At 28.3% G+C, this 13,583-nt stretch overlaps 1 protein-coding gene across 3 annotated transcripts in view; it reads right to left on the reverse strand.

The window, feature by feature from the left end:
* The window catches only part of LOC111621353, a 60,990-nt gene that overhangs the window by 41,115 nt on the left and 6,292 nt on the right, over positions 1-13,583 (reverse strand). For 2 of the 3 annotated variants that reach the window (XM_023363484.1, XM_023363479.1), the window contains exons 2-8: positions 2,464-2,625; positions 2,313-2,392; positions 2,177-2,252; positions 1,943-2,104; positions 727-882; positions 509-655; positions 50-434 (exon numbers count right to left, since the gene is read on the reverse strand). In XM_023363484.1, the coding sequence (XP_023219252.1) occupies positions 50-434; positions 509-655; positions 727-882; positions 1,943-2,104; positions 2,177-2,252; positions 2,313-2,392; positions 2,464-2,620 (1,163 nt within the window). In that variant the 5' untranslated portion in view covers positions 2,621-2,625. The remainder of the gene's footprint in view (positions 1-49; positions 435-508; positions 656-726; positions 883-1,942; positions 2,105-2,176; positions 2,253-2,312; positions 2,393-2,463; positions 2,626-13,583) is intronic. The other variant, XM_023363490.1, reaches the window with a different exon arrangement.

A 13,583-nucleotide genomic window follows, 5' to 3' on the forward strand; every position in this document is an offset into this window, starting at 1 on the left:
ATTTTAAATATCGTAAAGGCTGAATTTCTAAGTATTTTAAAGTGCTCACCTAATGTTAACTTGGGCTGAGTTGTGATTATAAGCTGCTACGTACTCGGAATCTTCGTCTTCGTCGTCCGAACTGGTACTCTTGCTACAAAGACGAGAAACGGGATGCACGCGGAATTTGAAATATTTCCGTCCATTCTCAGCAGATTCGCTCTGTGTGAAACACATAGACGCCGATTTAGGCGGCGTATCTGAAGTTCCCACAGGGTGAGAATGCCGATGATGGGAATGGTTGGAACGAGTGGTATTAGATTGCTGGGGGCTGTTTTCCCAAGCAATGATCTTGTCGTCCCAAGTATGGAGAGTAGGTTCTATCACTGCCGCGTGCCGACATCTCGGATTTGGTATAACTCCTTCGGGCTGAAGGCGCTCCCATGTCTCGGTTGCTGAAATAAAAGTATGATATTACTATATGTAGACAATATTTGTATTAATACATAATTAGAAAGTGTTTGCTCACCAAAGTGGTACCTCCACAATTCATTTAACAGGACACCTGCTCTTTCTCCTCCAAAGATATACATGCATGACATTGCTTTTACAGCGGAATGACCGTGTAATTCTCCTGGGCCTTTCTGAGATCGAATACGACTCCATTGCTTCGATACTTAAAGAAACCCAAAAATTTTATCTGGGAAATAAACGTGTAACTTTTGTTAAAAAGCACAATAAACCTACCAAAATCCCATTTCCAGAAATCGTTTCTTTCCTGTAGGTCGGTCATCCCACCATAAACCCACATGGCAGCATCGTGGACAACCGAAGAATGGTTATGCCTGGCAGGTGGCTGATCCACGTGACTGGGAAGCAATGTCAGATGCCAACGTTCCGTCACTAGAAAACAATTTGAAGCAGAAATGCCCATCGTTAGGGAGGAAAGTAACTTCGTTAAGCTTAACACACTCCTGGGAGTGGCTCGTAAAATGTCCCTTGGGCGTCTTTTAAGGAAATGCCTCTATTATTAAATGCAAGAGGGAATATATTTAGTTTTCATATTGAGGGGTAACGATATTTCTCTGAACATCTATAAAAATTAAATTTCCTATTTGATTTAATATCGAAATAGATATGTTTCGGATTTAAATTGATAAATTCTTTGTTGCCGAAAAACTGAAATGCTTGTCGGCATTAACACAATCAATCATTTATTCACACGCTAACTTTCTGCATCGATTAAAGCGAAAGAAAGTGCGAGGAATGTAACTCTTCAATCGACTAAAGATACCGCTAAACTAATCGATACAGAGATTGCGCAGAGAATGCTGCATCTGTTTCAGCACGGGATGCGGCAGAGTCAATCCTCGTGAATGATGTTTCTTTTAAAGAAAATTTATTTGAAATTTATATTTTATTTCTGTTTTCAGTTTGTACTTTTATAGTTAACAACGTAAGAAATTCTGTAGCAAACTTTATTTGATTTGTCACCCATGGTAGATGAGCAAATAATGAGTCATCCAATCCCATTTCGGTTGTCACAATCCATTTTAAACTCTCACTCTGATGTTTGCCAGAATTAAATAAAGTAGAAAAAAAGAAGAGTCGTGCATAATGCCCATCATCTTATATTCGGCAAAGGCATTACGTGTCTATAAACAGCCATTTATATTCTCTAGACGGAAATGGGAACATTTACGAGCCAAGAATTATTCCAATAGACAATTATTTCTCATTCAGTTTCGTTATTTATATATTAAATAATTCTTAACAACCTTTCTACACGCAGAATTCCAAAATAAACAACGGCTATTAACGAAACTAGACTAAAATTACAATTAAAATTCGATAAATTATGATTTTCGTATATAAAACAAACCACAGATTTATGATATTTGTTCTGTATGGAAATTAAATTAGTTCCATACATTCAATTCTGAAACTAAACGAAATTATTTACCAAAATCAAACGACCACAATTCAGAAGAGGAACCTCTCAAATCTTGATAACCTCCATAAACGTGCATAGCTCCATTATAAACTACAGAAGTATGCCCTCTTCTGCCAGATGGTTGTTGCCCACTTAATCCTCTAATATGGTGTTTTCTCCATGTTCCAACACCTAAAAATACGGCCTTAGTAGTTATCTTCAAGGAAAAAAAAATAATGATAAGATTAATTACGAGAGATTTACCAGTATCTAAAATCCACAAAGGTGTCTCGCCTGTAGATGCAAAGCCAATTTCGCCTCCGAAAACATAAAGGAAGTGCTGAAAAAAGCTAAATGTTTAATAATTTGCAACTCTTTCAACTCTCATCTTTATACATACCCTCCATCCCACCATGGTGTGTTCCTGCAGACAAGGCGGTCTGTTTCCACGGCAACGCAATTCTTCCCATAAACTCTGCACTGTAGGAGAATTTTTATTATTGTATTATTTATAAATTTAAAATATATCAAAGAATAAAATCCAGATTTACCAGGATCGAATCTCCAAAAATCCTTCAATGGTAAATTGGCACTTCTACCTCCTAGAAGATAAATCATTCCAGTCTGTGTGCTACACATGGCGTGTTTGCTCCTGGAACTCGGCGCCCCTTGGTTATTAACACTGCCAGTTTGCACAATAGACCACATTCCGCCTAAAAAAGTAAAGAATGATAATACAACAATCATTGGCATCATAAACAAATCTAACCTACCGCTTCACGCAGCTCGAAACAAATCGATGACTATCTACGAAATCCCCCGTTTTCGCTTTTAAAATTGCAATTAATTTAAATTTTGTTAGCGAAGTTATTCCACTTTGACCACCTGCCAAGTAATTGTTAATCTCCTTCATAACCTGCTCACCTATAGTGAATTTATCAGCATCAATCGAGTGAGAAATTAAAAAGTAATTTTTTACTTTTTATTTGAAACTTGTTTATGAATGAAATTTTTATTTTCCGCTTGGTTTCAGACAATAATACACGATGAATATTATATACATAGTTCGTTGGTTGCCAGGCAACGGTTCAAACGCGCTCGTCGATCCTATATGGATGTAACGACACTCCAGCTTACTCCTTTAGTGTACAGATGTGCCATTATTCCAGCATGACTCATGCGCTTAAAGTAGACATTTCAAACTTTCGAGTTTATTAATTTTAAAAAAATGTTCAAATGTAAACGTTCGTTAAATTATCTACCAGAGCCACTGATTACTATTGGTACGTCATCTAATTTGCATATTTTTCAGATAAGGCTGGGGTGAAGTAATTAATCACATCGTGCAACATAATTTACAGAGTTTATAAAATTACACAAGCGGATAAATTTTCTGGTTAGTTTTCGACGGACGACAGGAAAGGACATTGACCTCGTCACGTGAATCATTGATCGTGACGTCACAGACGGAATTTTTTCATCTCCTCCTCTTCCTCCTACTCCAAATGAGGATGGCTAAACCCGGCGCGATCTTTTCTGCGAATTCTACAGTAGAAAGTCATTTTAAACTGCAGAGTGCGAGAGGGGAAGGGGGAGTGATAATGTATTGCCAGTATTCCAGCATCCTTTGAAGGGCATTATCGCGAACGGAATTCCGTCTAGGAAACAAGTGCTTATGATAGTAAACAAATTTTTGTATTCAAATGAGAAATGAGGAGGTTAAAAACAGATTGGATGAAATCTTAAACAACATTTAAATAAAGTGGATGCGGTTCGTGCAACATGCACTAACCTTCTGCTTATTTCACACGATCTCCGAGTGCAGCTGATCATCGATCTCGTTTTGAGTTCCTACAGAACACAAATTGGATGTTATTAGTACGAGCGGGGAACAGTCGATTGTAATGAATCTGCCAGCTCGTTAAATGAGGAGAAATTACTGTACAAGCGCCATATTGGATACTGAAAGTCTTCTCTCGGCTTTAGGTAAACGTTCGAAACGAACGTTTGAAGTTTCCATTACGGATTAATGATATAATTACCATAAAACAAAGAAAGATATGGATTAATTTTTTAATCAAGTTTCTTAGTTTATTAAGAAATATTTAAACAAGATAAGCTTAGTGAAAATTATAAAAATTTTATGTTTTCAGAACTAAACAGATAATATCCATATCAGATTAAGGTTATGGCTTTACAGAATTTAAATTATGAGAAAAGTAATAAACTTTAAGGTAGCTTAACAATTTAGTTATACTTAAATCTGGAAATTTCTGTCCAAAAAAAATTCGGTAATTCTCGAGAGGATAATGTAATTCGCCGCTTTGCTTATTTTTCCACGGACCAACGAACATTTTACACTCCCGTGATCTATCGGGCGTTCAAGAATGACTAATAATCATTCTAACTTGTGGGGAACTTTATACTCGAGGGACATTTCCTATCCTAAATTCTTTTATGTACATACACTTATGTTTCGACTCACTGATATCTGTACATCAGCTTACCCGAACTTATAATGTAAAAAGACATCCATTAAGGTATAAATATTTTACAAAACGAATTATTGTTTTCTTCCGTATACAATGAGGGGCAAGGACGTTTTATTAAATTGGCTACAAGCCAGACAGTCTGGAAGTTGCATGTAAAACCGTTACTGCACCATATTCCTACGACTACCTACCAAAGTACCTTATGGATGAACTGATCAACTTATGTAAACAAATTTCCTTTTTCTTAAATGCAAAATTTAATTTTAAATATATATAAAATATATTCTTTCTTTTTTAAAGTGTTCCTTGATTAAATTAAAAGGAAATGAAGTAAGAATGATTAAAAATTTAATTAAGAATAGGAAATTCCTGGTTTGTCATTCATTTTTTCAAGGATTTAAGATTAATTTTCACTTTTATGCAGAAAAAAACTTAAATAAAATTGATTGATTGAATACAAATTTAAATCTATTAATTTTTTTTTATTATTTAGATTACTTCACTGTGAAATTCAAATCCTTGTTTTCATCCTTATTCCATTTCAAATTCTTGTTTCAACTCTTTAAGTTAAACATTTTAAGTTTGAAAAGAGTACGGTTATAAAGAATAATTATAATTAAGATATAAATTTTATAATTCAAAGCATTTCAAATCAAATCAAGTTTAATTTATAAGCAAAATTATTTTAACATAATTTCAAAATGTTTTAAACGTTATCTAAAATTTGAAACATTAAGATTTTCTTGAATTTAATGTTGTTATCAACTAGATTAATGTTCATAAAAAGAAATGTAAAAATTTTTTATACAGTCATTTATCAAGTTGATTTTTTTTTATTTCTTTTAAAAATGTCTTATAAAAAATTCTGATGGTGCATTTGTCAGTGTTCTTTTTTATCTTTCTTTCTTTCTGAGAGATTTGAGAGTAAAAATGGATATTTAAAAATCTTTCAACTAGACATTAATCAAACCAATATATTAAACAAACTCTAACGTTTACATTAAATCTGTCTATATAATACATTTTAATCATAAATAATATGTTAAAAGAATACAATAATTGTATTAACAAAGATTTAAAATATTAACATTTTCCTTAAAGAATTAATTGAAAATAATTGACAACCAGGACCATTTTAAGCACTTCTTAGGCTTCCAGCCGAATTTTTTTAAAAGGCATTAAACAGATACAAAACAAAACAAATATATTAGTAAAAAGCAGTGAGATAATGCTTCTAAGAAAATAAGATCTGTGATCATGGCCAGATATGCGTGTGTATTGGTGCAGCCCTGTCAATAATTCTTAATACTTATATAAAATAAACAATTATAAATTTTTGCATAAAATAATGCCTAATAGTGCATTCAATTTACTAGTATAAAACATGTATATTTTATAAATATTTAGATTTAACAAACTATATAATAAATCAGGCAAATAATACATACTAAATTTGATAAACTGTGCAACAGAACTAAATTACCATGAGAACTCCATTAACAAAATAGTTATAAGCACAAAATCTCAGCATGCAAACTATATTTTTATCATTTGGTTGCAATTTGAAAAAATTATAGATCTATAAATTTTCACTGTTGTCCATCTGTTTGTCCTTCCTTAACCTAGAGAATGGAAATAGTTAGATGAAAGATGAGACCAGATATGGAAGGCTTGGGGCAGGAGGCCCTGATTAACTATATACGAACTTCCAACGCAAACTGTAAGTTGCTTTATTTCAATTCAAAACTTTTCCCCTGAAAAGAGTTAGATATATGACTTGGCATGACTCTATTGCTAACAGGAAAAGTATGATGTACAGGAGCTTCATAACAGGAAATGTATAGGAGCAAGAAAGATACTACTAATTTGAGGTGGAGAGCATATAATTTTAATTAAATAAATTAAAAATTGCAGCCCAGCATTGCTCGTTTTAAATAAGTTTCAACAAACACAAAAATTTAATTGATATTCTCTGAAGCGTAATGAATTCTTTATTTAGTTAACACATTGTAAGATATTTATCTTGTCTTCTAATAATTCTAGATATGGTTTCTGTTTATCTTGTTCTATCTATATTTATGTAATCACCAAGATTTGCTAATAAACAAAATGCTCAAAAAATAAGCTAAATGTTGAGGAAAGAACAGAATAAAGATCCAAACATAAAATATATGAGTATAATTTTCTCATTAAAATTTGAGTTGTTCAGTATATTATTTTAAACTAAGCTAGAATAAAAATAATAATCACTAAAAATATATTAATTCATATAACAGAACTACATTTTTAATTAAATTTTTTAATAGATATTTTGCATATTTATAATAAATATAAATCTTCAATATCTCAGTATGAAACAATAATTTATGCATAAATTTCAATGTATTTCATTCATTAAAAGAAAAAATATTGCTGTCATACATCTCAAAGCAATTATTGTGTTTACTAATAAGATAAAGAGTACACTGACTCCTTTTATTAATAAAAGGTATCTAGAACAAATTGGCTTAAGTTTAGAACTTGTTAATATGATTGAATTTTTACATAGAATTTTTCTATTATTCATTCTATTTAATAAATAGTACATTCAATTGATTTAATTACTTAACTATCAATTGCTAGAAGACATTCCACACATATTTATGAAGTAAATACATTGATTCCTACAGTTAAATCATTTGTTTCGGTTATTTCAGTAATAAAGTATGCATTTTTTAATATTTAATAGAACATTTTTATTCATCTGAAATCAAAATTCACAGCAATGAATTTTATGACAAGGACAAACTACAAAAATGGAAAATAAACCAAAAATAAAAATAATAATAAAGAGAAATTGAAAAAATGAAAACAAAAAGCAAAGAACAAACTTATTTTAATACTAATAAATAATTCATTATACATCATCATTTATTATTTGAATTAACTACCATTTAAAGACAAATAGATACAATTATTACCATGTTTCATTTCAAACTTATTCGTTTTATTAAAATAACTGATAAGTTTTCTGATTCCTTGTCGTTATCCTTCACATTGTCAATGCTTTTTGGGTTGACTTTATATATAGTATTATTTTAAACTGATGTTGAAGCTGACTAAATAATATAACAATGGCATTGTAAAGATGCGTGTTCAAAATTACCAAGGTTATAATCATATTACATAATAGCATCTTAAGTAAGCAAATCTTGGAATCTGTTTCTTTACAAAATACAATTAAAGATCTGAGTAAATTTGGACATCTTTACACAAAGCTTTATTATAGATATGGATCTAATTGTGGTAATTCTTAACAAGAATAGGAATGTAAGTACCATCCTTATCAAGTTGTCATCATAAAGATATTCAGATAAACATTATCTATATTATATTCTATATTAGGATATTTCAATGTTTGATTTTTAAAAAAGCTATGGTGATAATAAAATATAACATAACATATTAATGAATAACAATAATAATAAAACAAACTTGATTTAAGAAATTGTTATTGCTTATTATTTAAGAATTTCTTTGAAGTGTTCTTTATATTAAATCAATAGATTTCATTTTAACAAAAACTAATATTAATTTATTACTTGAATTGAAATCTTGATATTTTCATATATAAATTTAATTGCCATAATTACATTATTAAATATCATTAAGATTATTCTATCTAAGAAAAATCATATAATTAGATTAAACGTAATGTATTTCTACAATAATTCCTTCCTAATTTCATATATTTAAATTATTTATTATTCATCATATTCTACAGAAACTAAAAATTAAATTAATATATATTATTAGTACAACCTTTGATTAAATGTAGGTTTTCTGAATATAACTTTCAATAAGCAGGGCCATTGAAATCTTGTTTGGGACCCAGGGGTAGAGTAGACCATTTTAACTCTTTAGAAAGCTCCTTTTGCAATTTTTTTTTAATAAATGAAATATGTAGCATGTTTCTTTATTAATGAAAAGTAGTTTTAAAGATTTTATTTTTTGTTACTAAAAATAGCATTAATTTATACAGATGAGAACTAGTATGGGCCTCTAAGTTTTCTCCAGATTTGAGGAATCATTTCCAGCTACCACATATTGACATATTGACAACTCTGCCAATAAGCACTAGCCTTTATCAATTATAAATTTACTGTTCTGCAAATGTGTTCAAACACACTTTACAAAACTTTAACAGTTCCAAAAAAGAATACAAAAGTCAAACAGTTTCCATGCAGACTGAAAGTGTTTGCAGTAGTATTATATAATAAATTTGTGTCTATAAAAGGCAAATTCATATTAAGTTTACTTACTGTCAGTTATGAAATATTTTCTAGAAAAACACTATCTTTTGTAGTCTATACTTTTTCAAATAAATAATGGTGAATATTTAAAATATTGTAAAAAATAAACCAAATACTACAATAGTCTTGAAATATAATGCTTATTTAATCTAAAAACATTACAAAATGTAACAATAAACTAAAAGTTTATAATAATAATTAATATTACTGCATTAAATTCTTATTTAATAATATAAAATATATTTTTTATTATTTAAACAAAAAATATTTACTGTCAACTTTTTTCTTTTGAGCTTTTATTGATGATTATATTTTTATTCTCAAAACATTAAATGTTTTTCAAAAACAAAAATTAATTTATAATGTAAAGAATAAAGAATTGATAAAATACACTTAAAGTAGAAATAAGCAATCAACAATAAAAAGAATTTATAGTTGTAAAAGAAGCAATCAGCAATGCAAATAACAATATGAAAAATATTTCTATTTTTATTTTCATACTTAAATAAATAAACAATAAAAATCTACTTTATATACACAACTTTTCTTCTGACAACAACTCAAAATATAAATAAATATTTAAAGTCACAAGAATGGATTATGTTAGACACTCATTAAATCTTAAAATTTTATTTACCATGATTAATTTCTTACTTTGCACTCACAAACAATTTTAAATTCTATATCTTGAATACTTAAGCTTGGGTATAAAATATAAAAACAACTACATATAATTTTCGTTAAAATTGTTATTTTTAATATTATTGATTAAACATTTAACTTAAATCTAGAAAAGTATTAAATATGTATTAGAAATTTAAGCTAAATGGAGGATTTGGTATTTATAATGTATAAGGTTATACAGATATAAAATAATGGGATTATTCAATGAAAGAAAAATCATAAAACAAAACTTTAATTGATTAAATGTAGGAGTACACAAGTGATTAATCAATTATTCTTAATCAATGTCATAATGCTAATTAATCAGAGATAACAATGATATAACTAAGAAATTGAATGAATTAATTTATTAAACTATATTTTACTTTTAAGTTATAAAATATTGTATTAATAATAATTGTAATTTTGTATATAGCATCAATGTAATAATTTTCTTTCCCTTCTTTATTACTTTTGATTTAAAAAATTTATTATTAAATCTTATCTAAATTTTTTTATAAATATGATGATTTAATTTACTTTTAATAAAATATATTTTAAAAAGAATTGAAAAGAGATTAATTTTTTTAGTTTAAAAGTATTTAACTGTTCATGTCATATTATAGTGTTTTTGATTCTTGTGTAAGTTTACAGATGCATTGTTATTAACTCTTCCCAAATATCACATATGTGAACAATATATTATTCTATTTGCACCCTAGCCCACCATATAAACACCACCATAAACTTTAACTTAGTATATTCTAAAAACAATCCAACAGTTAAAAAAAGTAACCATTCAACTTCCTGTTATTACTTTATTTTTATTTTTTAATAAAACAATATAAAGAATTAATATTAGTATAATTAATTAGTATTTCATTTTGTAAAATATGTGTATTTTCAAGTTTGCCACCACCAACATTTGGTCACTCTATGCATGTGCCCAAAGTGTACAATAGATGAGATGACAAAAATGAGCAAGCTGTGTTGGAATGTCAGTTTCTCGTTTCTTCTTTTTTTAAAGTATAAACAGCTATTGTATATAAAATCATTTAATTAAGTTCACCATTTTTCTAGGTATGTCCATGTGATGTACATTACAGTATCTAAGAATTTTGTATTCTTCTTGCTATTCATTACTCTAAATATGTTCACCACAACAAAACACTGGTTGTTTAGCATAAAACTACACAGAAAATACCTTAAAAGTCAGTAAAAGGAATAAAAATTATTACTTATACATTTATGTAAGTAAATAATTTTTATTCCTTTTACTAGTTTTTGGTATTTTGTGTGTAGTTTTAATGGAAATATATTCAAGAAATATTACTTTCCAAAAATTGACACAACTTATTTATATCAATTTTGATAATTAAATTATTTTTTATTTAATACTGATTAATCTATGTAATAAATTATAATTTTAAGTGTACAAAGATGTATTTTCTTTCCAAGACAGGATCCACAAAGCAATTGTTGTACTAAAGTATTTTATATCTCTGTGGTCTTTATAAAATGCATTTCAGACCCTCTTAGTCCTTCCTCAGTTGCAATTTATTGTAAAGTAAACCTTACAATAAATTATAATTGTTCATTTAGATAAGATTTTAATTCAAAAGTAACTGACTACAAAGTTCAAACCTTACAATATTCTATTAACATTTGAAATTCACTTGCTTTTTTCTTTTTCTTCTGTCTTCACTCTCAATCATTTCCATCACTTTGTATAACATCCCTCAAATAAATACTGTATTTGTTTTAAACCTTTTTCTTGAACCATGCTAGTAGTTTGTATTGTATAAAAGTGTATCATAATTTCAAATTAGTCATCCAACATATTTATAACAATAACAAAATAATTTTGGTAATATAAAATAATTTATTTGCAAAACTGTTAATACAGCATAATTGAAAGCATTAAAGTAATCTATAGGTTAACAAGATATACAAAGTGAACAAATATATAGATTTAGTCAAAATTATGCTAACAATTCTAACATTCTATTTTAACTACCTAGTTTCTATGACAAAAAATGTTATCAAATTAAATCATAAAGATCAAAGTTTTTAAATGTCTTACAATCATTTAATATAGGCCCTATGTGTAACCTTGCAAATATCAATGTGGTAATTAAATTCATGCCACACTTTCTCCATCATAATTTTGTTAATCTAGGGTCCCATATTTAAGGATTATAAAGTACACTTTAATAGTTATACTTTCATTTGATAAAACTTTTTTGCAGAAACTATACAATTTAATTAAAATGGCAAATGTCAAAAGATTAAATTTCTGAAAGAACCAACCAAAATATCAATAGAACAAACTATTACTACCTGAACAAAATCAAACTCTCTAATCAAATGTATAAGAGCAAGCCTGTGCCAAGTCAACAGAAATAAACAAGAAAATCCTGTTTGATATCATTTTGACTAATGTAACCTGTATTACCAGAGGGATTATAGCAAAATAGAATGGATTCCCATATCCAAAGAAGTTGTTCTACACTTAAGTGAATCTAAAATTCAAACATTACACTAAATAAATTTACATAAATCAAAATTGCATTATAACTCTTATTCATACAATATAGAATTGTAAATTAAGATTATGTCACAACTATTGTCTAACTATTCCTATTCCTATCAAACAAATTAATTTCCATGCTGCTTATCCCAGTGGGCTAACTGTATAAACTTTGTATCAAAACAGAAAGCTATATTTCTTTCATAATTCAATCATCTTTACCTAGCAAAAAATGCAAATAAAATAATTTCACAAATGTAAGAAAAACAATGAAGCTACAACAGAAACAATGTGAAAAACATTAAAATATAAAAAAATGTAACAATGTTATTAACCTCTTTTTGGGCTGCAATTTGAAAAAATTGTAGACCTATAAATTCCCACTGTCGTCTGTCCATCTTTCCTTAAACTTGAGAACAGAGTTAGATAGATGAAAGACGAGACCAGATATGGAAACCTTGGGGCCGGATTAACTATTGATATATACGAAGGCCCGATAAAAACCGGAAGGCATGTTATTTCAATTCAAAAATTTTCCTCTAAAAGGTGTTGGATAGATGACCCGTCTATTGCTAACATGAAAAGTATGATATACAGGGGCAAGACACCACTAAAAGAATTGAGAACATTATGACGAAAAATTGCAGACCCAGCATTGTGATGATGTCACAATAAATAATTGCCTGTTTCTTTTTACATTTAGTTACACAAATATATGATTATGATCTTAATTTCATCAATTATTAACAGGAAGACAATAATTATACAAGTAAATTTTAAATACCTACAAATGCTTACTTCTTAAAAACCGAACTTTTATCTTGACATAATAAACAAATAAAAGTGGTATAAAAATATAAAGACCAATTCTAAGTTCATCTTCTAATGCTATCTATAAATTTAAAAGGATTTTCAGCACTATTTTTTTACGAGTTTTATTGGTTTCTATCAAAGCATAATCTAATTCATAACATTAAATTGTTGTTTTGTCTAGGAAAATGGTAAAGATCACTCGTTTTTCCTTCTAATTTAAGAATATTTTTAAAGTATTTAATATCTAATAAATTAAAAATTTTAACTGAACATTTTAATTTAAGTAATTGAATGTATATATTCAATTTACTAATACACATTAGAATAACGAACTTATTAGTAATAACTTCAGTAGTTGCGTAGCATAGTTTTTATTCTGTAGGATAATAGTATCTATAACATCTTTAAGTACAAATCAGTAGCATTCATTATCCTAATTTATTAATTAACATCGTATAGCCTATATGGTTTCGCGTTATACACACCTACAGTTAGTAATGCTAGATACATAGCAGTCATTATTAATTAATAATCTAGTCCAGTGGTTCCCAACGTTTTTTCATTAGCGTACCCCATGACATGTCATATCTCTAGATTGTACCCCTCATTTAAGAAATTTAGTGAGTACTCGTATTGTTAATTTTACATATTGTAACTTTAAATTAAAGAGAAAAAAGTAAATGAAAAAATGTATAATAAAGTTGTGGTTGTTGCAAGGAACATATTTTACCTAATAATTTTTTAATACTATTAGTTTGTGATACATAATATATTATTTTTTCTGCCATAATAACTAACTTTTTTCTGTACCCCTAAACAACCTATCGCGTACCCCTAGGGGTACGCGTACCACAGGTTGGGAATCGCTGATCTAGTCTATA

Source organism: Centruroides sculpturatus, unplaced genomic scaffold (genome assembly GCF_000671375.1).
Source record: "Centruroides sculpturatus isolate CEXI.00-Female unplaced genomic scaffold, Cexi_2.0 scaffold45, whole genome shotgun sequence".
Lineage (NCBI taxonomy): Eukaryota > Metazoa > Arthropoda > Arachnida > Scorpiones > Buthidae > Centruroides > Centruroides sculpturatus.